Consider the following 25,909-nt stretch of genomic DNA (forward strand, 5'->3'; position numbering starts at 1 on the left):
CTGCCCCTCAGAAAGGCGTCTTCAGCAAGTGGGTGCAGTGGAGATAGAGATGGCTCAGATGAGCCCCAGACCACAGAGGGGACTCCCAGAGGAGAAAGAAGCACCAGGGGAATCATATATACAATTTTCCTGCCTCTCTCCTTCATCCTCCATGCTTTCTGTAAGAAGGCAGCTCTTCTTATTGGCCCCATCCCACCCTATACCCTACACCTAAATATGTCTTCAGGATGAGCATCTGTGCAGTGGGTGGTGATGCGGGGGTGCAGCCAATAAGGCTACAGCCTACCAGGATTCGACAGCAATAGCCCCTACATGTTTTGGGCTTTTGATGATAAGAAAGGCACCAGGGCAGCTTGAGAGGCATTCCAGAAGTGGATTTTGTCCGAAGGAGTAATATAGGTAATTGTGCTGTGTATCTTGAGCTGACAAGAAAACAGAATTACTGTTCTGTTTGTAGTCAGAGTACAAAAATTCTCCCATTAACGCGTATGAAAAATCAAATACTTGAAAAAAATTTACAGAAGGCAAAAAGAGTTACTTGAAAAACTCCGGATTGGGACATCACATTTTTCAGCCTGTCATCTACTCAGCTGGCAGGTGAGGAATCTGGAAGAGCTGCACAGAATCTCTGCAGACCAACCAATCTGTCTCATCTCCATCCACAGTTGTGACAGACTCGACACATTCCCAGTGGACTTTTCAAACTGTAAAATCAACAATTTCCAGCAGAAAATTGTTCCACAGGAAAACCTTCCAGGTAGTTCTACAGCATATTTAGAAATGCTTCGTATACATCAGTATGCTGGGCATATATTCATATGCTATTCGCTCTCTACAATCTCCAGATACCTTAAACGCCTATCCTCAAAGAAGAAGTAGAATATGCCCCTTAAATTGCCAATCACAGTTAAAATGACAAATGATCAGCACAAGCTTTTGCAAGAGGAACTCAGAGATGGACTCCAATTTTCATTCTTTCCCTTCATTTCCATCCAAAGGCTCTGGTTCCCTCCTCAGTTTTGGTTAGGGGCATTTAGCTGTTGTGGGCTCTGATCCCATGGCTGACTACATAGCGGTTTCTGCCATGCTTGTGAAGAGCCTCACTGGACTCCATTAAGATCTGCAGAGAAGCTGGAGACACAAGCATTATATCAGCACACAGAACTCAAGCGTGCCATCTCTGTACGTTTTCTGTCACACAGAAGCGTGTGGATATTGCATGTGCACACTGGATCGTTTCAACTTCATCTTTTTTTAAAAGCTCTCCTTGTCCCCACAAGCTCCTGTGGAACTCCATGGCTATAAAAATTAAAAATTTGTTTCCTTCAAATGCTATGTTTCTGTTTTTCCTAGAGGCAGCTACAACTCTTTCTCTGTGATCTGAAATTGCAGCAATAATTATATTTCCTATTTTGTTCACTGTAGTTGACTGTTTTGGCAGTCATCCTGTAGCAGTAATCCAGACATAAAGAGTCATCGTGCATTTTTCAATCCAATTTAAATGGAACTGTTTCTCAAGGAAAGCAAGAGGGTGAAAATGTTCCCCTCTGGCAAAAACTTCAAGTACTTGGGTATTACATGCAAGAATTTTACCTACCTGTCTTATTCATCATTGCATTTTACAAGCGCTGATTTAAATTCTTTGCACTTCTAGAAAGGCCTGAGAGTTTCTTCATGGTTTTTTTCCCTTAGTCCTCCCTTAATTCTCCCACTCAGAGACTTCAGCTCTCTCTTTCCAGATGATGTTCAGAGCACCAAGTGCTCTTGTTTTGTTCTTGTTTTGTTTTGGGGCTATTTGGTTGTTCTAGACTAGGGGAAAGGATGCAGTAGAAATTAAGGCAGGGATACAGTAGGAGGCAAGGGAACAATTATTCATTCTTGCCATCAGCTCATTCACTTGCTTTGATTTACACCAGTTGTCCCAAAGTTTCCCTTCAAATTTTTTACTGAAAGACCCAAAAGCCTTTAATAATGGCATTTACACGTATAATGTAGCATTATTAATATTAAACAAAGCCTTTCAAATTGCCTCCATTGTGCAAGCCCCACACCATTTCAGAACAAATTATTTTCACAGTAACCTCTGCCAGCATCACCAGCCAATCGAGGAAGGGGATTGTCCCGCTTTGCTCTGCGCTGTTGCAGCCTCACCTTGAATATTGTGTGCAGTTTTGGTCACTGCAAGATAAGAAACGTATTAAGCTATTAGAGAGTGTCCAAAGGAGGGCAACGAAGATGGTGAAAAGCCTTGAGGGGAAGCCATGTGAGGAGTGGATGAGGTTACTTGGTCTGTTCAGCCTGGAGAAGAGGAGACTGAGGGGAGACCTCACTGCAGTCTACAACTTCCTCATGAGGGGAAGAGAAGGGGCAGGCACTGGTCTCTTCTCTCTGGTGACCAGTGACAGGACATGAGGGAATGGCCTGAAGTTGTGTCAGGAGAGGTTTAGGTTGGATATTAGGAAAAGATTCTTCACCCAGAGGGTGGTTGGGCACTGGAACAGTCTCCCCAGGGAAGTGGTCACAGCACCAAGCATGACAGTTCAAGAAGCGTTTAGATGATACTCTCATCTCGGTTGATGATATTCTCAAACTTTGGATGATAACCTGTGCAGGGTTAAGACTTGGACTCTATAATCCTTGTGATCTTTTCCAACTCAGCATATTCTGTGATTCTGTGATTTTAATTGGCTTTTCCATCTCCCAGGCATGTAATGATTCAGGCGTCAGTTGTTTCTACAAGATCTCTGCTGCATCCCTCCCTGTGACCCAGCTGCTGCTCCTCTCAGCAAGCTAAGCTCACTCCAAGTCATGTCCCACACCTTGCTCTCTGCTACTGGGGGCCTGTTTAAGCGTCCCCGTGCAGCAGGGCAAGCAGCATTGACATACCATGGACAGAGGGCTGATGGAAACACCAGGGCACTCCTATAGCAGTTATTCAGCATGCTGCAGCTTCCCAAGGATACAGCTACTGCTCCTGGGTCCTAAAATCCCACCTGCTCAGCATCTCAGCCCAAAAGCTTGCTGTGCGCTTACTACAGGGATGTAGCAAAGGGGCAAGAACCTAATAGATCAATGCCAATGTAAACTGAAATCACAGGGGAAAAAAAAGAGTCACAGAGAGTTTTTGTACCATAAAGGCAATTCTAGAAAGTTTCTGAATCTCAGACTCATGTATCATCTCTGGGGCATCTTAAGTTCACTTCATGGCATCACAGAAACATTGTCAGGACAGGACTTGCAGGATCCCCTCACAACGAGGCCCTTGTTCCAACACTGCACTGCACTCCTACAGCATTTCTTTTCCTGTTGTCCAAGGAGCTACGATGGTCTTTCACTGCTCTGTCTGGCACTACCAAGAACAGCTTGGCTCCACCATCTTTGTAACTACCTTTCAGACAGGGATGGGTACCTGCACCTCTTCCCACATGTCAGAGGGCAGAGCCAAAAACAGTCCCTCAGGACAGCACAGGACGTGTTGTATCTGTGTCAGGACCAGCTCAGTTAGACACTGCAAGTAATTCCCACAGTCTACAGATCTTCCTTGTTTTCAGTGAAGAGTCTCTGTGTAATTCCTTCCCCAGAGGGATGCAGAAGCAGCAAGAAAAGGTGTGAGGATGGATGACACAACTGGAAAAATCTTCCTGAGAATCAACTAAATAAATTACAAATCTCCTCAAGAAAAGTGACAGTAAGGACTTCTAAGGTCAGGGCCTGTACAGAGAAGGTGAAGAGGGAATAACTGTTAGGCAGCTTTTTTTCCCTGTGAAAGAATGAGGAGATATTAAAACGAGAATGCCTAGTGGCAACTTTCCAACAAAGAAGAACTTATTCACCCCATGTGCAGTTAAGTGGTTAAACTTCTTGTCTCTTGGATGCTGCAAACTTGGCTGGGTCCACAAATGCCAAGAATTTGCATGTTGGTAAGTGTATGGAAGAAAAACCCACCCAGCACTACTAAATACAAAGACACTGATTAGCTTAGAAAGTTCCAAGCCATAACTCATGAGATGCTTGGAGAATATTCTGAGGAAGGTCACTAATTGATCATCTATCAGTTGCTATTCGATGCAGAATGCTGTGCTAAATCAGCTTTTGATATAAACCAGTTCACGCATCACTACCATAAGATTTCTAAATTAACATTTAACATTACTAGACAACTTTATTGGGACAGTGTAGCAAAGCTTCTACCACTATGGATCAAGTTCACCCACCTCTTTTTATTTAAACACTGCATCATTAAACAGAATCCAGACTTTTGGCTTCCTGGAGGAATGTGTCTGATCACCCCATCAAGTCCAGCAGGACATTACTGCGTCCCATGGCAGCCAAAGGTGCAGAGCACCTGGGATTGAGCCCAAGGGCTTCAGCCATGGCACATCACTCTACTTTGCTCTTCGCTTCACAGACAACTGCCCTCAGCTTCAAAGCATCTTTTATGAAAAACAGCAACACTGTACCATGGCCAGGACAGAACATGCTCTGAGGCCAGTTATCTTCACCACCAAAATTTACACCTTCATCTCCATTCCAAATATTCACAATCCATTATTTTTACCCTCCCACAATTTTCTGCCCTCGACATGAAAGTCCCAAAATAATCCGCACATTTAAAAACTGGTCTTGAAGTAGCAGCCTGCTTGGCCAGGGGAAGAATGAGCAAGGAAACCTTATCACCTCACCTTTTCATTTCTGCCCTGACGGGTAGAAAATGCTGGACTGTACTGCTCTGCCACACATCACCTCACACTGTCATGATGACGCTCCTCTGAGACAGCGGATCAGCTCCCAGTCCCTGACATTATTCAGCCACCCAGACCTGCCCAGTATGGGTATGCCTCCATTTCTATAAGTTTCTAGTGCTGCCTGCGCCAGCTCCTTTCTATTCCTACTCCCTTAGGTCAGATGCATAGCCCAGGAAAGACACTTTGGCTGGGGGCATCTGTGTGTCAGACTAATCCCAGCTGCCACAGGGGCCCTGGGAGTCTGTCAGCAGCCAGGATAAATTGAGGTGGGACTGACTCACGCCAAATCCAAAGCTGGCAAGGGGAATATACAAGTGCACAAGTGGTAGAAAGCCAATTGCCTGTTTCGGCACACTGACATGTACCAGGTACAGCTCAGTGTATCCAGGGGACAAGATCATAATTCTCCAAAGAGACAAATGACTCCTCTGGTCTTACTGCAGGTGCCTGCCCCATAGAGGATGGGACCTTGGGGTGCCAAGGCCATCCGACAGATCTGTGCATGCCAGTACATTTACGTTCGCCCAAGGTTTATCCACTAGCTTTTCTAGTCCTAAAATATACTTTAAGCTAAGCAGCTCTCACCCCAGAATCCAGCCCCAGACAGCCCTGGCAGCACGCAGGCAGAGATGAGGCAATAGTGTACCAAGTAGGGAATGAGCATGCTATGGTCACATGCTGCTGTCCCTCGCTAACTTCACCACATTTACATCTCTCCTACCCCTCCTCACCCTGATCTTGCAGCAGGTTCGTTGTGGAGCACAAAGATGGTCCACACGAAGCTGGCACAGGCTTCAGAGGAATTAATTCAGACGGGCAAAATCTGATCCCTTTCAGGGAGCGTGCGAAAGAGTAGGCAGCGCTCAGCACTTTAGACATCAAGGGAGAGTAAGAGAAAAAGAGATGAGAGAAAGCCTCACATAGAAAAGGCAGCAGGAAAAATGTCCTAATTTAGAGAGACAGGCCTCATTGCCATGGCAACCCAGAATCACCCCAGAGCGGCCAGATACGACTTTGTATGTGGTGTTAAACGATTCAACCATTAAGGGGAAAAAAATAATGGGGCTGTGGAAAGGAAAGTATTTGGCAACAAAGAATTTTTCTCTGAGGATGCTCTGGAAACAGAAGTGAACCTTTTGACTCTTTAAGTTGTATTTTTTTCCCCAATCTTTAGGCATAGACACATTTTTGTGCATTTACTTCGTTTCAGGAGAATGAGTCACTCCTTCCTGGCTGCACTGCCTTCCCTCCCCAGCCTGGTGCTCATCAGCAGTGGGGCCACATCATGCTTCCTGGGCAACAGAGGGAGAAAAGGCAATTGAAGCCCCTGTTCCTTTCTTTAAAGTCCCCTACGAAGACCTCCCAGACAAGGCAGAAACTGGGAACACATGGCAAACCACATGGGGACAGTGCAGGGTGACAGCACATGTCACCAAGGAGGTGGCAACACTATTCAGCGTGGCAGTGGCCACCAGCAGCTCCAGCCTCTAGTCCACAGCCTTGAGAAAGCACATATGGGATGTTTGTAAGAGAGCTGAAGCTGCTAAGGACATCTGGCCATGGGCTAAGTGAGAGAAGCAGGAGTGATACGCTCACTAGAAGTCACACAGTGCACATATTGCTGGCTGAGAGAGGAAGATGCAACCCTGCAGTTGTTAATCAATTATCTGATCTCACCCTGAGCCCTATCTGCTTTAGTCTGTGAATTAGAATATCATGTAATCCTCCTCATCCCATACCCTCACCTCCTTCCACCCTCTCGGGGTACCCTTGAAAACCGCTATTCAGCAGATCTTCTCATCCTTTTCTTACCCCTGGCTCAGTTCTATTACATGTTCTCAGTTCTTATGAGAAATCCCACCCAATCTGCAGGGGTTACACCTCACAGGGTGCTAGCACATGGGGGTGGACCAGTATGAAGTATAGTAAGACTAGGTGAGAGGCAAGGAAGGAGTATCAGGTAACCTCTGGAGGTTATCTCCTTGAAACTGAAGGAACAGATCCCAGCGGATGAGTTCCTAGAGGACCATTCCCTACAGATTCTCAAGTGCAAAGCAAAAATTTGATTGTCCAGGCAAGATCCTTGTCACTCATGTCTAACCGACTCATGTCATCTCATTTCCCTATTGAATTTATTCATCAAAGGCAGCAAAACATTTGACCAAAAGGATTCCTTGAGAGCAGGGATGTATGCAGTGTGGAAGACAGGACATGCTTCTGCATGGGCATGGTTACACAGAGACACAGTCACACATCTTCTACTGTAACATGCTGTCACCCATTCCCATACAAAACCACTTCTACCTGGCCACAGAAAGAAAGAAAATCCACGCCAAGAAAGAAAATCCTCTTCCTAGTATTCCAGTCTAAACTAGACCGGGAGAGGGAGAAAAGGAAAAACTAAACTCACTCCACTATTACCAAACAAAAAAGCCATCATAACTGTATGATTCGAGAGATTTGTGTATCGTACAGCAGCAGCACAGCAGGAGCTGATGGCTGGCTACTGGCTCTCTGGAAGCACAAAATGCTTCCCCACAGCTTGCATTTGTATTACTCACTATTATTACAGGCACATCTCAAGACAAAGAGCAACAGACTGCTGGACCAGTGCAGTGACCAGTAAGCGACATTGTCAGACAAAAGTGTGGCCCTAAACACAGCAAGAGACAAATATCACTCACAACCTCTGATTCTCCTCCCAGTGATCAGCATCACAGTGTGTTATTTGCTAGCCTGTTTTGTCTCTGGTGAGAAAGCTGCCAGCCTAGTAATTAAGCAGATGAAACTTCAAATCCACATGTGCATGTAAAATCTTCCAAGGGAGCTCAGGCAAGGGCAGAGGGATATAAAAGAGAGAACGGCTGGGACAAGTCCTGGTGAAGATGAGCCCTGTGATCTCGCAGGAGGACATGGAGACAGCAAAGGTTAATGGCAGCATGGCTCATTGGGGGAGAATGGACCATGGGCACCAGCACAGCCTGGTGTGGTTTCCAGCCATTCCCTAAATGAACTTGTTCCACCATCTGCAGGCGAGCACACTTTGTGCTCCATTAATTTGATCTTCATGCAAAATGTTTAATGCCAAAGTGACTTATTAAATCCAAATTAGCAAAAAAAATTACATCTCTGGCCAGATGATGGCTGCATCAAACATTTGGATATGCCCAAAACCCATCAAAACTCACCTCACAGTTTCACAGTAATTAAAAGTTTACCAAAAGATAATCATAGACTTATACAACAAAATAGAGACAGGCCACATGAGTTTGGGGATTCTGTCAGATGATCAAAACTAACAGAAAGAGAAGGCTGGCTGGTTCATCCTCTGTCCAGTTCCTCCTTATGTCCCTCTACTTCAGCATTGCTGTCCCCTGCAGACATGTACATACTCCAAAACTTTGTCAGTCTCGTTATAGATTACTTCCATGGTCAGATTGCAACTGCAGAGATTAGCCCATAGAGCCACGGGGGACTAATCGCTCAGAGATATATCCAAAGTTTACTGTGTACTTCCTTCCCCTGCATTTCACCTCATTGCATCTTTCAGAGCTTCTCATCTCTCCCCTTCCCCAGGCTTCAGCCCTTTCAGCACACTCCCTCCTTTAGATCAAGGGATATATCCTCCCTTATTTTCACCTTCAGGCTGTCTCCTCTCAGCCCACTCAAGGCACCCAGTGACTGAGTATGCCCTGATCTCGTTCAGCACCAGCTGAGGAACTTGAACCACCACAGTTTGCTGTAGCCTTGGCACAAAGGTAAGAATAAGGCTAGACAGAAAGCTCAGCCAGTTAAAAGGTAGAAAAAAGTGCGGCAGAAAACAGATGTCTGCTTGTCAGAAAAACAAGGCCTAATTCACATTTTAAGTCTGCATTTAAAATATAGTTAAAGGCACGTCTTCCTCTTCCACAGAGGATACTAACGGAATAATCCAATTACTGCTGCTGTCATCAGGCTAATTTCCTTTCTCAAGAGGTCTGTCTTTGGATAGAAATATTAAAATCTCCAAGCCTTGCGCCATGTTTCCCTTCAAAAACTAACTGATAGGAGCATGTGACACTGAGCCAGTGCCTATTCATGACTATGTCTCATTCGCTGCTGCGATCTAAGCCGCTGCGGCGTGGTGCCGTGAGTCACAGAGCACACACATGTGCGCCGAGTACAAGTGTGAACCAAATGTCCAACCCCAAGAGACAGCACCGCTCACGTCGCATGCTCGCCTGTGCGCACCGCGGAGCAGGGCCGCGCTGGGGTGAATCAGAGTGAGTCACCGTGGGAGCACACGGCAGAGAGGGCAAGCAAGCTGCAAGCATGTTTGGGACACACTGTGCACGGGTCACTTGTGCCAAAATCACAGCTCCCGAGACACTCCGATGCAGGGCTGTGCCCACCTTCTGTGTGCATTTTCAGCTTGTATTTTTTTAGGAAACGAGGCTCTTGCAAACCTGATGCATTTGTGTTTGTGCATAGGTGAGTCAGGCTTCCCAGTAACTCTTGAACCTGCTGGCCAATTTCCACCTGATTTGACAAAGGGGCAGAGGACTCAAAGAGAATTAAATTCTTACAGTGCCGTACAAAAATACAGGCTGCAACTGCATGCAGTCCCAAAATCTTTGTCTAGCCCCACAGCAGTGTGTATGATTCACCCACTCACAGTCAAAGGCTCACTAGGCAATCAAATAAACTTCATCCTGACCTGGCAGCATGCCTGTGGTGGACAGCCCCTATACACAGATGCCCAGGGGCACCACGTACATCTCTCTCATGTACCGTGCCAGCCAGTGAGCATAAAAGACACAATGAAAACTGGGAGAAAAGCAGTAGGAGATCTAGGGGGAATGGTATTATTGTAGGGAGGAGGTGTAGACAGCCCCTGAAAATCTGAAGTGTGGGCAAACACACTTATTTGGACTAGATATCTTCTAGTGGACACAGGGCAGCAGGTGAAGAAACGAGACCCTTTTAATGACACTGGTCCTCACCACTGGTGGAAGGATGGGTCCAGCTCTTCTGAAATCTCTTCGCCCAGTTCAAGTTCTTATCTCTGTGGACTCTCTGGTGTCTACTATGGACTGAGCTTACATTACAGTCTTGTTATATAATTCAGTTAAAGAGTCAACTAACCATGAGATGTGAATCCAGTGAAAAGAGGATTCATTCATTTGGGAGCTGACAAAATTACTTGTTCCATTGCCCTTCCACTCACTGTCTTCTCAAAAAGCTGTTCCAATATTAGGTCATAAAATTCACTTTCAAGTGTGTCAGATGGGGAAAAAATAAATAAAAGCCTCTAGTGTGTATTTGCAAAAGCAATGAGGGACTCTGAGTGTCCATTCTGAAATACAACATGAAAGGCTCAACTTTCAGAAGATGGAGATGCCCAGCATTTTTTCAAATAAAGGCTGTCTTAACCTATCTCATGTTGTATATTGTCAAAAAAAAAGGGACCTATATTCACTGTTCACACTCAAAACACTTTAGCCTACTTCTTTGATTGCATTGCTTCCTGGGAGGCGGGCAGAGCCCATTCAGATACCAGGTGTCCCGCGCCTGGCAGCTTGGCAGGCAGTGCTGCATGGAAAAGGCGCTCCACTCCACCAGCCTCGATGCCACCTGTTCCCAATTCTCCTGCCGCCCACCAGCCCTGCCATGTCGAGGAACAGTCTGAACCTGGCCCACAGCCCAGGCCATGAAGGAGCCCAAATAGAACCAGGCAATTTGGAGACGTGGAAAGCAGGCACTTATAAGAGATGCTCTCTCCACACACTGTTATCTGACAAATGCACCATTATCCAACAAGAGCCTCTCTCCACTTCCCAAATAACTGTCTTCTCTGTTAAGAATTCATTGACCCTCTCCTCTTTATCTGTCAGAAAAGAATGTTTTCCCTTAGCTCAGTTGGTTAGAGCATGGTGCTTATAAACCCAAGGTCATGGGTTTGATCCCTGTATGGGCCATTCACTTAAGAATTGGACTTAATGATCCTTGTGGGTCCCTTCCAACTCAGAATGTTCTGTGATTCTTATGTTCCTCCTGAGCTCACTAGGGTGATTTGTAGGGTTTTTTTCAACGGTCTCTAGTAGATAACTAAAAGGTATTGGTAACTGTCTGCTCACTGCATCCCCTGAAGGAAAGCACATACTCTCCCTCATGCAAACTCCTTCCATACTGCACCAGAAACAGGACATTCCCAGCTCCCCTCAAATCTTTGTGAACTGGAAGAGATAGAAACACTGCAATTCCAATGGGAGGAGTCTCAGCAAGAGGAAGCTATCCCCTTCAGAAGGAAAACTCATTCATTACAAGAGGGTCAGAGCTACATGTGGCTACTTGCAAGAAAGAACATTTCTGATGATAGTGATTTTACCTCATACTCAAACTCCATGCAGAGTGTATGAACCCTACCCTATGATTTGGTAGGATTAAATAGAAGTTAAGACAATAAACCCCTGCCAGATCTGCAACCTTTGATAAATGTGAAGAGCTGGTTAATGTAGCATACCAAATATCAAAACTTCAGCTCAAGTAGGTTTCTGTTGGAGGTAGCCCCTGTCAGCTGGGAGCCATGAACCATCACTGCACACCACTTCCTTGAGGGCAGCTCTGCCCTAGCTGAGGCCACACCACATGCTGCCCCTGGCCAGGCCCCTGCAGGCTCAGCAGCCTCATCTCTTGGTGCAGGGGGAGTAACCAGTGATGTGCAGGGCTGTCACAAATCTTTCCCCAAGCTCTGCCTCCCCTTACTTCCTCATCTATGATGTGGACAATACTAGTGTGCATGTGCTGTGGTGAGAGATCACTAGCTTGACAAGCTGGTGATGTGGAGAACAGTATTAACTGAGTAATTAAATCATTTCTGTAATTACTCTCACACAGCTATAAATAATGTAAGCCCACACATTCTCTCTGGAAGCCACAATAGCAAGAGGAGAGAGAGCGAGGGATGCAAATGAAAAGGGAGAAATAATAATAATAACAATAATACCACTTAACATTTATGCAGCACACTGCATTTTCAAAGCACAGTGCAAACAATAATTAAGAAATGGGTAGAGTGACAGACAGAAGAGGGTGAGAGGAAGGGAAGTGGGAAAAGGGAGAGGAGGGGAAGGGTGGCAGGTAGGGAGCAGGATATGAGACCCAGCAAGGCTGGTGGCCTGGTGGCAGGGCCTTTGGCTCTTCATGTCATACCTCCAGACTGCTGCAGTAGGCCGGGGGGGGCAAGGACACAGCTCTGCCTCTGCAGAAAGCAAGTGCCAGAGCGAGAGCCCAAGAGGGAGCCATGACAAAGGAGATCACACATGGAGGAGCCAGCAGCTCCATCATGGAGCAGCCTCCTAATGGCTTCAGCCTATCCCCTCCAGCGCAGAGGCCTGACAGTGACCACACCAGACCCAAGCCAGACAGCAGGACAGCAGGTGGATGCTCTGGAGGGATTGCTCCCTCCTCCCAGGAGCTTCTCCCTCTCCCCACCAAGCCTAGGGCCGTGAAACAGGGTGTGCTGGCTGGGGCACTGCACAGCCAAGCCAGCCCCAGGCACACTTTAGAAGACCCACTGGCCTTCCCCCCGCAGGGAGAACTGATGCCAGTCCCAGTCCCCCAACAGTCATCAGTCACGCCCCAGAACCCATTTCTGGCTTCCTTTGTGGTTCAGGGCAGAGTGGGGAAGGAATATTTCTGCCCAAATGGAGGGAAGCAGCACGCACAGGGAAAGCATTGCTGCCCCATCCCACTATTCTGTTCTCACTCAGTCTCCACTTGACAGACTTTTCACTCCTATTTCACAACCCTGATCTCATTTGCTCAGCAGTTCTGCCACCCCCTGCTTCCTGGGGCCAGCCAGGAAGCATCACCTGGGCAGGCAGCATCACCTGAACAGACACATCTCCTCTTTCCTCTCCCTCTCTCCCTTTTCCTATTCCCCATCTCCTGCTTCCCATCTTTATCCAGTCCCTCTGCCCATCTCCTTGTTTCAGGATCTCTTCCAGATGCTCACCCTCTGCACTGGCTCCTCTTCATATCCCAGATGTCCCCTACCTCGTCCGAATTCCAGCCCAGATTCCCTGGTGCACAGCACATTTCTCCTGGCTGGATCCCACCAGGACTCCACAGGAGAGCTCCAGCTCCAGTATGGCCTGTGCAGCCCCAGGGCCAGGTGCAGTTCTGAAGCAAAGTTTTCAAAGACAAGTTCTTTTCAAGATACATGGCAAACATCTAAAAAGACTTCAGGCATATCCACAGTTTCCCATGCTTATAACAAGGCCAAACTTGGGGCAGCCTATGCAGTGGTAGCAAAAGAACATCTCTGGTTACAAGCTCTTCCCTACCAGATACCCCCTCTCCAGACCTGTGTCCTTGCTCATGATCATCAGGCAGAACCTTTGGAGGAAAAGGTGCCAGCATTTGCAACACAGATAAATCATGTATCTTCCTGTGCCACATATTCAGAGAGAGATGTTTTATTTTCCAAATAAATAGAAAAATAAATTAATCAGCTTGAGGCATACACCTGGCATAGGAACTTTACTCAAACATAGTTTGGCAAAATTACAGGAAACCCCCAAGAGATTTTATAATGGGGAATGATGGGCAAGCTTACAATAGAGGGTAGTATCAGCCCTGCATAAAATGAGTTCTCCGGCATGCTGCAGCTATTCAGCCACCACCTCTAATGGGGGTTATGGCTTCTCCTCTTGGAGTTCAGATTTTCATAACAAGCATTGTATTTACTTCAGCTAGAAAAAAGCCTTAATTGTTCCCTAGCAATTAAGTAGCCTTTGCCTTTTGTAGAGCTCAAAGTACTTTACAAAAACATTGTTTGGTCTTCTTGCAAAGGGCAAATTGTTGTAGAGCAATTGCCTTAAAGTCATGTTTTATAGCAGAGCTGCAGTGAGGACTCGGGTTTATCAGGACTGCTAGATTGTGTTGGCACCCTTTAGATCAGTCCTTCTCACTGTGTGTACCTGCCTTTTTTACTTTTTTGCCTAGCCACCCTTAGACTCTCCATGTCCTTTGTTCCTTCTTCCCCCTTCCTCTGAAACATACATTTATTGTTTTCATCAGGAACTTCACAGATATACAGCTAGAAGCTATTGCCAAAACACAGAGAAAAATTGCCTCGATGGAGTCTCCAGGACACTTTTTTTTCCTCACTCTCAGAACCTATTTTTTTCTTTTTCTTTTTTTTTTTTTAATTTTCTCCCCAGGATCCTATGTTCAGGAGAAGTTTTGCTGTCTTTCATCTCATTCATCCTCCTTCTCCTTTACTGTATCTATATAACACGTTCTCCAGCACTTAACTCAGTTCTGCTTGAAAACAGCTGAAGAAATATGGTTTCCACACTCTTCCCTAAGAAGTCTAGAGCACTTTTTAATAAAACTCAGTATCTGAGCCTTTTCCTTGATACACATATATATCATTTAATATTATCATTTAATGTATCATAATACATCATTTAATATATTTCCTTAACTTCATCCTGTCATTCCTACTGCTACTTCTGGCAGCTACACCAACCACTTTTTTCTCTAATCTTACTCTACCTCTATTCATTGAGTATATAAATCATACCCTGACTCATTGTTCAGTCCATCTACAATGCACACATACAGCTGTTATACTCTTTCTTCATATATTGGCTCCTCCACACCCTTAACAGTCACAGACTACAATTTTACCTTTTTCTGTACCCTGTTTTTTCCAGTCTGTGTATATGTACTTCCCTTAAGTTCCCTCATAATCCATCCCCTCCAAACTTGGTTAATGAGGCAAATAAAAGGCAAAGAGAATAAGAGATTCCCTGGAAAGAATTGGTTCTCTCTGTCCTGCGGTTACTGGGGAGTGACATACAGATCTAAAGCAGCAGCATTGGGCAATTTCACACTCTGTGTTTTCAATTTCATTTTGAGGCCAGTTTAGGGCAGGGACAAATTTGAGTGTAACTAATTTAGATTTTGTGAGACAAGTAACTGCTTGAGGTTGTAATAAAGGACTGTCTGTCCAGATTGAAGAAACTAATCTCCTTGTCCGGCTGGGGATGGCACAAATTGATTTAAGACTTTTGTGTTGGGTTTTTTGTTTTGAAGAAAGAGGTTGTAATAGTAATTATAAATAACTATGGGTCAGATCTCATCAAGCTTCCAGATTTTCTTTAGGTAAGTGTTTACAGATTTGGAGATCTAACTAAACATCATTAGTGTAAAAATCAAGGTTAGAAATCTAGCAAGAAAGAACTTTTTCACAGAAGCCCTATTACTTGCCAGATCCAGGCTAGGTAGAAATCAATATTTTCCTCACTTCAGTAGTTCTATTTCCAGGCAAAGAATGACAACACTGCATTTAAACAACAGTAGTAATAAGGTTAATTCAGCTTCTCTTTACCTCAGGTAGGTTGCAGCAGTTGCGTGCAGAGCTAGAGAAGGAAAGGTCTTCTGTCCCTCAAAAGAAAACATCACTATAACAACAGAAGAAAACTAACATTCTGTACTCCTGGAAGAAGAATCCTATGACCCAAAACAAAACAGTTTATAAATAGCTGCAAAAGGCTGATGTAAGAGAATCAGACTTCAGTTTTGCTTAACATCTCTTGTCTGAGACAACTTCTGCTAAGGAAAGGCACCTCCAGGAAGCCATCTTCTCCTTCAGCACTGCCTCTGCCCAAAAGCATCCCAGGGCACCTTAGCAGGGTATGAGTCTCACCAGGGCACCCCAGGTTTTCTTCTTCCCAATTCTGTGATGCTCAAGCTCAGATGACATCTTCAAGCATCAGGTGTACAAGGCTCAGGACAGATATGAAGTGCATCCAGTATAAATTATTAGAGGGGGAAAAACTGATGGAGATATTTAATGGAAAGTTACATTTGCATAAGACTTTTGTTTTTTCTGGTTTTTTAAAGGTGCTTTCTTGTTGCTTCTAAGTGATAAAATTAAAAATAAAAAAGGAATCAAACTCCACTTTTTTTCCTGAGACTCTTGAAAAGAATGCCCCAGAAAAAGGGAAGACCTTGAAATAGAGTTCCTCCCAAGAAAATTGGAGATAAAATAGAGGGAAGCTTTAATTTTTATTTTTTTTTTAAAAAATCCAGATTATTTTAATAGGATAATTAATAAAAAAAATTATACATTTCTTTGAAAAGTCATTTTTTCATTTAAATAATACTGATGAGAGTACTTGAGCTCTTGTTTAGAAAATGAGTTAACATTGAAGGATTTAATGGCCCTAGGGAGAGGTTAAAGCTCTTAAAAGTTCATTTCCAGGTTTCCTAATACCTGAGGGATTTTAAATGCTGTGATTTCTTTCTAAAGTAATAAAAATTGTTCTAGGGAAACTCTCAGGTGTTAAACTTCACAAAAATATGCTACCTATATTCCCTTTCTTTACATGAAAAAAAAGTCATTTTGTATGTATATTGTCTATATCTCTGTGACCTACCTTTTATTCTCCCTCCTCAACTTTTGCAGCAAATTCATAATTTGAGAATACATGATATTTAGTTCATTATTTGTGAGCTACACAGAGCTTTCATTTGGCAGCAAAAGCAAACTGAGTACCAAATGAAGTGTATTAATCATGTCCATAAAAATTATTAAAAGCTTGAAGGGAAACTGCCAATTTCTTTTTATTTTATTTTTTAACATCAAACTTCTCTTTGTTAATTATTAGATTAGTTTAAGAAACATTTAAACTATTACTGTCATCAAATGCAGTTTCAGAGAAATGAAAATACTTTGTGAACTTACAGGAATTGCATATAAATTTGTCTGGAGGGAAAAAAGGGAAAGAAATCTTTCAATGTCTGCAGATCAAAATGTGTGTTCTTCTCCCTTCTAAGCAACATTTTTTTTTTTAATTTATTTTACTTCAGTTCGTATAATCCGTTCAAAGGGAACTTTATCTTTTTTTTTTTAACTGAATTTCCTTCACACAAGGGCTCGAAAAATTTCAGATGTCATCCCTAATGGAAATGAAACAAATTTACATCCAAAAAATGAGGTTTGCATTCCCCATGCATGCCTATTATTTAACCTTTGGAAACCTGAGAGTGAAAGTGCTTTCCTTTTAATTACAGATGCTCTGCTTTTAGCAGCACTGTCCCAGTGTCTTTGACTTTGTCCTGGTTTCAGTGTGTATCTAGGTGCTCATCTTATCCAACTAATTTTGGCTTCCCTGTATCTGCAGCATCACTTTGCTGCACTCTGACCAACAGGTACTCTTTTTCCCTGGTGCTTTACACCTGTTGTCCAAGTTTGGACTTGCTCCCCACCAAAATACCAAGGAAATCACTGCCCAAGCATGGAGCAATCACAGCAGCCTTCAGCATCGAAAGAGAGAGAGACAATATTTCTTGGAAGCCTTACAGAAAAGAAAAACAAAGGGGAGAGGGATTTATGAAGTGGGGATGAAAAGGCAGAGAAAACATTGCAGCTTTGGTATAAACGGGAATAAAGAACAAGGTAGGGGAGGGAATAACAGAAAAGTCAACTCCATGCTCTGTGAAAAAAAGGAAGGAGAATCTGGCCTTGAACAGATCTGATTTTAGATTTCAGGTTAGTTTCATGCAGCTTTTATACAAATTTTATTACTGGCACAGCCCAGCTCAACAGATCATTCTTTCCTACCATTTTATTTCCATCAGTATGCTGATGCATACGGCACATATCCCTGTGTGGGCAAGCCCTGGAGAAAACAGCAAGGGATGCAGAGACAGAGAAGAATGATTTTCACCTGGGAAAACATAACCATCCTCTTCTTCCAGTATTTTCTTGTGCTGCCTGTGCACCCCTGTGTTACTATAACGCTTCACAGGACAAGAAGCTTTGACGAAATAACGCGACTGTGGAGAAATAGGAAGGTGCAGTTCTGGCAAAAATGATGGTCACCAGCTGTGCTATAAGAGAACCCAAGGCATTTTCTGCTCTTACCTTTTCTGCATTCATTATCACCAAGTTGACTTTTTCTGTTATTTTAAAACAAATAAATAGTTCTATCATTACAAAATGGATCAGTCAGACAGATGGTGTGGTCACTTTTTAGGCAAGGAGCTAAATCTTTTCCAACACAGTAAGTTTTCTAAATCTGAATAACAATTCACCCTTCTCTTGAGATACCTATAAATGTATATCTGTTAGTTGGTTTTTTTTGGAGGGAGGGGGGTTGTGACTGCTCCTTTACCTCCTAGTTCTGGCCAGAAGTGATTTAGGGAATATTGAAATTACAGTGAAGAAAAGCCCAGTCCAGACTGCCAGTCTCAGGATTGCAAATACGAGATATTGGTTTGTGTGATTATCTGAACTGAAGTTTGGTTTGCAGCCTTGAAGGTTTACTTTCACCATCAGCCTCCTAACATAGAGCATCCTCATACAATTGAATTTCTGCTTTCAAAACAACTGGGGAGAAACAAGACATTATTTTAAACACTGGAATGGGAGCAGATATGCTTATTGGTCAAAAATGCATTGCAGTCCTCTGGACAATACAAACTAATGCTTAAAATCAGGTAAGACAAAAAGTAAGGTCATTGTGGCAACATCAGGCAAACTAAAGAGACCAGCAAGCTTCCACAAGCAAAGTTATTCTACCACAAAAACCTAACACTGGTACTGGTGCACATTTCTCTCCTCTCCATTTCATCTATTTTGGATTAAACACAGATCATCAGTGATCAGTGCTCTTCCCTTTCTCATCACAGGTCCAAGTGAGACAATGTTATCCCCCTAATCCTTTTCAAGGTGTCAGCACCAAAACAAGGAAGAGGTGCTTCCTTACAGGGCCAAAACAGCATGAGCACTCTTCTATCCTGCCGCAGAGCTACAGGCCCTGCTCCTCTGAGAGGAACTAACATGGGGGCTATTGGATCCCCTCAGCCATCACTCCTAGGCCATCCAGTCCCCACAAAATGACTGCTGTACTTCACTGTGTTTGGCATCACTGCTGGCATGCTTATCAGGGACTAAAGGAACTTAACTGGCTATGACACAACTCTCACTCGGCAAAGTGGTCTCTCCAGAGCTCAAGTGAGGCACATCATGTATCTGTACCTCACCATTTTCCTGGAACTGAACCCAGATCACAGCGTGCACACAGATCATCTGGTCATTTTTTTCTTATGCCAAATTAGGCAGAAATTAAATGTAACACTCTGTAACAGCTAAGCAGGTGGAATTAGAGACATGAACACCGAGTAAAACAGCAAAAACATATACAAATTCCTCTATACCTATTTTTCAGAGAAAAAAGGCAAAACACCAGGAAAACAAAAATACATAAACATTATCTACAAAATGTAATCCAATGCAATATTAAAGAATGCGAGCGTGAACAAAAAGAATCAGGAAAACCAGATGTTACACTTTCAGCAACATACCTCCACCTGCTATGTTACAGGATCATGGCATTTAACTTGAGGCGTCACGAACAAGTTGAGGTACAGCCTTCTTCAGTAAACAGTGGGGAGACACAGAACTGTCCCACAAGCATTTCACTGCACCCTGAGGTGGGTGGGGTGAATTGTTCTCAGGTGGTGCCTCCTTCACCACTGATGCCTAGACCTCTAGCTGGTGGGTAGCAATTTCCAGAGGCATGTTAACTGAGATAAGGCCAGCTTATGGTGCACATCACGCAATATTTCTGGTTTTATATACAGGAGAAAATAAAATTTGGGCTTGAAATCCTCTTTTTTTTTTCTTTTTTTTTTTTCTTTTTCCCTGCTCTTCTGTGTCTCAATTTACCAGTTGCATGGTACATTACAAAGCCTTTTTTACATGACCCAAATTTCCTTGCAGACACACTTACAAAACCCTCATTGAAGGTGAAACAGAATTTCACATGCTACTCTGGGAAAGGTGGTTTGACTGAGGAGTTTTTGCATTAACCTTCAGAGAAGAGGCGCTTATCTGTCACACCAAGGCATTAGTGGTTTGTAGCGTTCTTTAGGTTTGCATTGGCGCTACTGATCACAAACACTCAAGGAGCATAATGAAGCTGTAAGTGCAGATCTGAACCTGTGAAATGCTGAGCAAGTTCAATCACAGCTGACTGCTGTGGGCGTTGAGGGGATGCTGAAAGAAGCAATCCATGCTTGCAGGATCAAACCTCAGCCACACAACTCATCTGCAAAGAATATGACTAAGAATCACTAAAAGTAAAGCCTCTGTCAAGGCCCTCTGTGGAAAATGGAATTGCTTAAGGACTTAGCAGGCTGACTTCAGTATTTTTAGTAGAATTTTAGTGTATTTACTCTCTACCATATTTTCATTCAATTCATCAAATAAATATTATCCATTAAAGATTACACACCTGCGAATCAGAAGCTCTAAAGGTCAGCCTTTTCAAATTATGTTTAAGAAACCTTGGCCTTTCCTAAAACTGCGGATCTTTGTACATAACCTGCTTCTCCTGCCTGCAAAACTTAAAAAAAAAAAAGGGGGTGGGAGCTTGGTAAAACAGAAATCTCCATTCATAAGGCTTCTACCTTCGAGCTCCCTGTGGGCTGCTTGCCTGCCAGAATGATCTTTAGAAGCAAGCCAGTGGGGTACACAGGGCAGTGGCGGGAGATGTTGCCTTCCCAAGGAGAGACTAGAGACAGGTAGAAAAAAAAAAATCTTTTCGAAGTTCAATAGGCCAAATTTCTCTTTGAATTACAGCAGGGTAAATTTGATCTAATCCTGCCAAAGGCAATGGGTTTTTGCTGGATTTACACTGTGGGAATCTGAAATCAGAATTTTGCCTGCCATGTTCAAAGTCACAAGGACCTTTTCTCAGTGCCTAGAAGGTCTTGTGTCAGTAACTCTTACACTTGTTCAAAGAGGATGTAAAATGTCACCATAAGTGTGAAATGGAGCACTCAAGCAATGCTTCAGACCCTCTTTTGCACAGAGATTGATAACCATGCAATGCAGCAGGCAGGAGAGCATCAAGATGCAGCACTGCTGTCTGATTGTCCTCCAAGGCAGAAAAGCTTTATTGTGGGTGGAATGTGGCTGCATGACTTTAGCACATGTGCAACTATTCAAGGAGAGAGAGAGTAAAAAAGGCCTATGATTATTTTATTCAGTGACTATTTCAGTTCAAAGGCTGATATGAGAAAACAATACTGCGTATTAACTGTATGTTATTTGGCAACTGAACAGTTGGTCAAAGAGTGAGAAAATAATTTGTTATCATCTCCAATAGCCTGCACTGGATTATTTATTTGCAAGGTAAATAAAACAGAAAGTGCCTGGATTTCTTTTCCCACTAGATCTGTTTCTGAGGAAAAGTGACAGTGGCCAGGTTAATTCCCACTCTTCATTCAATTAGACCCGATTCTGCCTAGTTAAATGCCTCAGATTTGTTTAAAAACAACATGCAAAAGAAAAAGGTTGTCAGCTTGTGTCCCTGCTTACTTCTTTGGAATGCACAAGCATGGGCGAAAAGGGTCTTCTCAATAAAAGGCTTGTCCTTAACTCTCTCTGGCTTTGAGCCGGCAGGGAAAAGGACAGCCAGCTTCTCTCATACATTTCCATGGCCCACAGTAGCCCAGAGGCATGTTAGCTACACCATCTGGCCAAATGCAGACTCAGGTGTGACTTGTTGGGTCCCCTGTTCCTCACAGGAGGAAGACTTCTATCAGGTCCACCTGCACCTCATGGAGGCTCCACTAAGATAACAGTAATCAGCTGGTCAAAGATGCTACTCCCTCTACATCTTGCCCTGTTCAAAACCAGTAGGGGAAGGCTTGATTGTGTAGTAATTCCTTAGAAGACTGGCTAGGGCCTGGGAAAACAGTAAAATGTCAATGATATGAAGGAATAAAGTAGTGCAGCAGAAAAAAAAGAAAGACTTAGATGGACTGGTTCAGACTGGTTAGTTGTTTTAGCCAACATCTATTTAACTTCAGGAGCTAATGAACACTTCTGAGAGAGGATGGCTTTATTAAAGATTCAATTATATTCCAATTAAGATGTAAGAGCTGTATTAAATGTCCCTGAAAATACCAGTGTCCTCCAGCTACATGCAGTAAAAACCCAGGCTAGAATCCCTGGATCTTCTAAGGTAAAACACAGGTAAAAATAAAACCTTTAAAAAGAATTACAATTGTCAGGGGTTCTTTATCCTCCCTAAGGAAGAACAAAAGGGCCACTTCTTTTTCAGCTCTCTTCTACCTGCTCCTTTCCCTCCTCGTTTTTTCTCTGTTGTAGATAATTCCACATGATTAATAGGCTCTTCTCAGTGGTGCTACACACAGTTAGCTCTTTTAATCTCTCTTTGAATCTGAAACTGTCTAATCCCTCAACCCTTCGGCCCCATGAGACAACACCTGAGGATCACAGAATAAGATATTTCTTTCTGTTTTAAGTTTTGATCCACAGGTCCGCAATAGGAGGAAGCTCATTTAAGTTTACCTTATCTGCCATGATCATAGAGGAGCCTCCATGGATGCCCAGGATGGGAGTGAGGGTCTGGGCAGAGATGAAGTCCAGGATCTGGGCAATGGCTTCCTGGTCTGTGTCATCAGCAAATACCACCCCTTGAATCTTCCGATCTGACATGAGGTCACAGATGCGGGTGATGATGCTCTTAGGATCTGTCTCATTCATGGCCACCAGCTCCACCCGAGGCACCACTGAGAGGTGGTGGAAGTCATCTTTCTCGTGGGCATCTTTGATGGCCACTTCGTCTGAGGTGCCCACCAGGATGACTGCAATGCCAATGCTCGGGTGGCTTTTCTGGGCATGGGCCCCGCTCCCTGTTGTTGCAAGGACTGCCAGCACCAGCCAAAACCTCGGAGAGTAGCACTCCACACTGGGCCTCATCTTCGGTTCTTCGACTCCCTGAGTGAGGAAATAAAAAAAGGGAAAGGGGGAAAGTAAAAGAAAGTGATTAATTGACAAGTCAGTCATGCAGTCAGCCTTCAAGGCAGATCCATTGATCTTCCTCAGCCACTAGCTCTCCTCCCAACAATCCTTCTCATCTAATGCCTAGCCCTTTGGCTACATTCAGGGCTCTGTTAAATTTGGAAGGGGGGGGGGGGGGACAGTGTCAGACCAGTCCAGCCTCTACTTCAGACTTTGGAATCACTTAAGAAAACAGCTGTCAGCAAAAGATGGGATCATGTCATCTCTCAGGTCCCATGTCACTCTGAGACCCAAGTCAAAAGTGATAGAGAATTGTCCTTTGACAGCTGATCGGCTGACTTTGTGAAATTAATTGCTTATGTCAAGCCCATGTCTGAGTGCTCACCCTCAACACAAAGGAATGACTGGTGCTTGCAATCAGTTTGGACTTGTGCAGGAGGTACAGGCACAGAGACTGAGGAGAACAGGCAGATAAGGGCCCCCTTTTACTTTCTCATCACAGTCCCTCCAGAATAAAGTGAGGACAAATGGGCAAGGTCATTGGATGTATATGTATGCGTGTACGTGTGTATCCATTGCATACGACCTTCCTACCACCACCAGGACACACTCAGCTCCAGTCTGTAGTACGGTCAGCTATATGCTTTCCACCAATACAGGGTTCTTTTAAAAAAAAAAAAAAGCCAGGAATACAAAATTTCCCAGTGGTTGGGGCCAAAACTGGATCAATGCAGCATAGAGAAGACATCCCTCCAAGCCCATATAACAGCTATTTTTGCACAGAAGCAGAAATACTTACAGAGCTTATGATGGTTCACCCTCAGCTACTACAGCCAGGTATGTTACATCGATCTTTTCCCTGAATGCATCCACTTTATTTTGTAACAGTAGAAACAGAATAATCCAATGAGGTCATCTCTCCAGCCCCTGCCTGAGCAGGACAGTTCCCAGAGGGATTGTTCCTAGTTCTTTCTTTATTTACTCTCATTTTAACAATAGTTTGCATTTCCACAGCACTTTTCATCCTCAAGGCACTTTACAAACATTAACAAACTAATTTTTACAGCACCTATGCAGTGTAAAGATCAGAACCCCAGTCCTGGTCTGTGGACAACAGAGCAGTGTCCCCACATTCGCCCACCACCGCTGTGAGAGGTAGCACTGCTTGGTATGCCCACCCCGGACCATGCTCATGTCCCAAGGAGATTTCAGGCATTTCAAACTAAAGAAGACTTTTCCCCAGGGCAAAATGTCCTGCTCAGCCACTCATGCCCACAATTCTGTTCTTCAGCAGCCAGGCACACTTCAAGTAAATACACTAGCCCTGCACTTTTTTGCACTGCGCCTCTGTTCTTGGGTGTCCAAGAACATGATCCTTCCATACTGTTTGCTGCTACACCTGCCTCTGTCACATGAACAGAAAGCCACAGCAGCAGAGACAATGCTGGAAAAACTTTGTGGAAGTGGGAAGCCCACAAAACAGCCCTACCTGACACCAGCCATCCATAGGGAAAAGGCACAAGGGGCCAATCTTACCCTGCCCTGGAGAACACATAGGCTCAGCACCTGCTCCCTCATTGTCATGCTAAGCAGAGAGAATGTATCCTGCATTGATATTACCAGATAAATAAGCAGATAATAAAACAGATAATAAATATGCACCAGAGGAACCAAATCCACTTAAGAAGGCTGAAAGGGACCACGGCTGTGAAGCACCGATCGATTCTAAACTCTGACGGATTCACTTTCCGAGAGATGCTCACAAGGAGAACCAAGAGACTTTGAGAGTTTGGCAAAATGAACAGTTAACTTCATTCCAGCATGACTGTTATCCTCCAATTACGAGTCACTAAATTAGATTCCTTCACAGTGAAATGCAGTCCCCGTTCCTTCAATGCTTTATTAACTTTAATGTACTCTATACACTCTCTGTCTCTCACTCTCTTGGTCACTCACTTTAATGCTATATTTGTTCTCTTAAAATATGTCTCCTGCATTGACTCATACAGTATATTCCACTTGATTAGGCAATGGCTAGTTGTGATGCCCAGGGAGAAAAGTGTAGGTTTTTCCCAGTCCTTCTCCCACCAGGAATATTTAACAGGGCCTTCCAACCCAGGGCTCAGATAGCATTCATGCAGAAGCTATACAGGCAATCATGGCAGCTGTCAGCCTTCACACTCAAGCACAGGCTTCTCCCAGTGGGAAAAATGGCAGCCAAAAAGTCCATCCCCTTCTCTTCACCTGCATCAAAGCCAATAAATCTCTAACATCTATCTCCAAGCAGGATAAGAGAGTCCAGATCCTGAAGAGCACATAGGTGCCAATCTGTTGGGTGTCTAGCTCATGCAATGTGCCCCCCCCTCAGGCAGATTTTTCCATTAAACACACAATGGAGTTATCTGTACAGTGCCAGTTCCTAAGCTTTGGCCAGATATGCAGGGAGCAGCCAGGGCTAGGAAGAAGCTAATACAAAGAGGAGGGTGTCTGTGTCTCTATAGCCAACCCAGCACCTCTGGTTTGGATCGTCATCTTTAACCCCTCCCTGGATCAGGCATAGCAATGCTTACGTAGCCTGTGTTGTACCAACCAAGACATCTATCTCGCCCTCTCTCACTCATACATAACATTACTGTCATGTTCATAATGTCTTTCAGGTGCTCCAGGGGCCGTCCATGTGCCACAGATCAGTGTCCCTCTGAGGGAATAGCAGGTACCAGATCCAGGCTGGACTCCCTTGTATAATGGGACACAGGGATGTGATAAGGCAGGATAACATCAATAAATTACACACAACCCAGAGCTGAGGGTGGTTTCCACCATCCAGCTCCCATAAGGCAGCAGCAGGGTCACAGCATGGAGTTGAGCTGCTCAGAGACTGCAACAGGGGTGCTCATGGAGTTACAGTCCCTTCCCTCCTTGGGGCTGACTTCTGTTCCTGAGCGGTAGCCACTCTGCACATGTCTGCTCACACACAGGTGGTGGCTCTTAGAGAAAGGGACAAACATTCCAGCACAAACCTCATCTCACTTTCCTCCGCTGGTCTGGCTCACTACAATCCCCTTTTGAATGTGTGCTGATAGAGGCAAGGGAAGGGTGAATGACCACAGACTTATTATCAGACTAAGGTGACCCCAGAACTATCCTGAAAATGTGTTTCTGCATACACAGCAACAAGTTTTGTCTATTAATTTCTATGGTGTTCAAATGCAAACATACAAGGCACCCAACCAAGGAAGCACTGGAGGCAGCACATGGACCTCCTCCTGAGTGGGTTCTTGTTCCCAGTGAAGAAGAGGAATGAAGAAATTCACACATGAAGAAATTC

General features: G+C 44.2%; 1 protein-coding gene across 5 annotated transcripts in view; it reads right to left on the reverse strand.

Annotated features, from left to right (window-relative positions):
- The window catches only part of GRIN2B (glutamate ionotropic receptor NMDA type subunit 2B), a 211,857-nt gene that overhangs the window by 153,040 nt on the left and 32,908 nt on the right, over positions 1-25,909 (reverse strand). For 4 of the 5 annotated variants that reach the window (XM_032689029.1, XM_032689031.1, XM_032689030.1 and 1 more), the window contains one exon: positions 22,129-22,557. In XM_032689029.1, the coding sequence (XP_032544920.1) occupies positions 22,129-22,539 (411 nt within the window). In that variant the 5' untranslated portion in view covers positions 22,540-22,557. Of the gene's footprint in view, positions 1-20,216; positions 20,321-22,128; positions 22,558-25,909 lie in introns of those variants that run through there. The other variant, XM_032689035.1, reaches the window with a different exon arrangement.

Source organism: Chiroxiphia lanceolata, chromosome 5 (assembly GCF_009829145.1).
Source record: "Chiroxiphia lanceolata isolate bChiLan1 chromosome 5, bChiLan1.pri, whole genome shotgun sequence".
Taxonomy (NCBI): domain Eukaryota; kingdom Metazoa; phylum Chordata; class Aves; order Passeriformes; family Pipridae; genus Chiroxiphia; species Chiroxiphia lanceolata.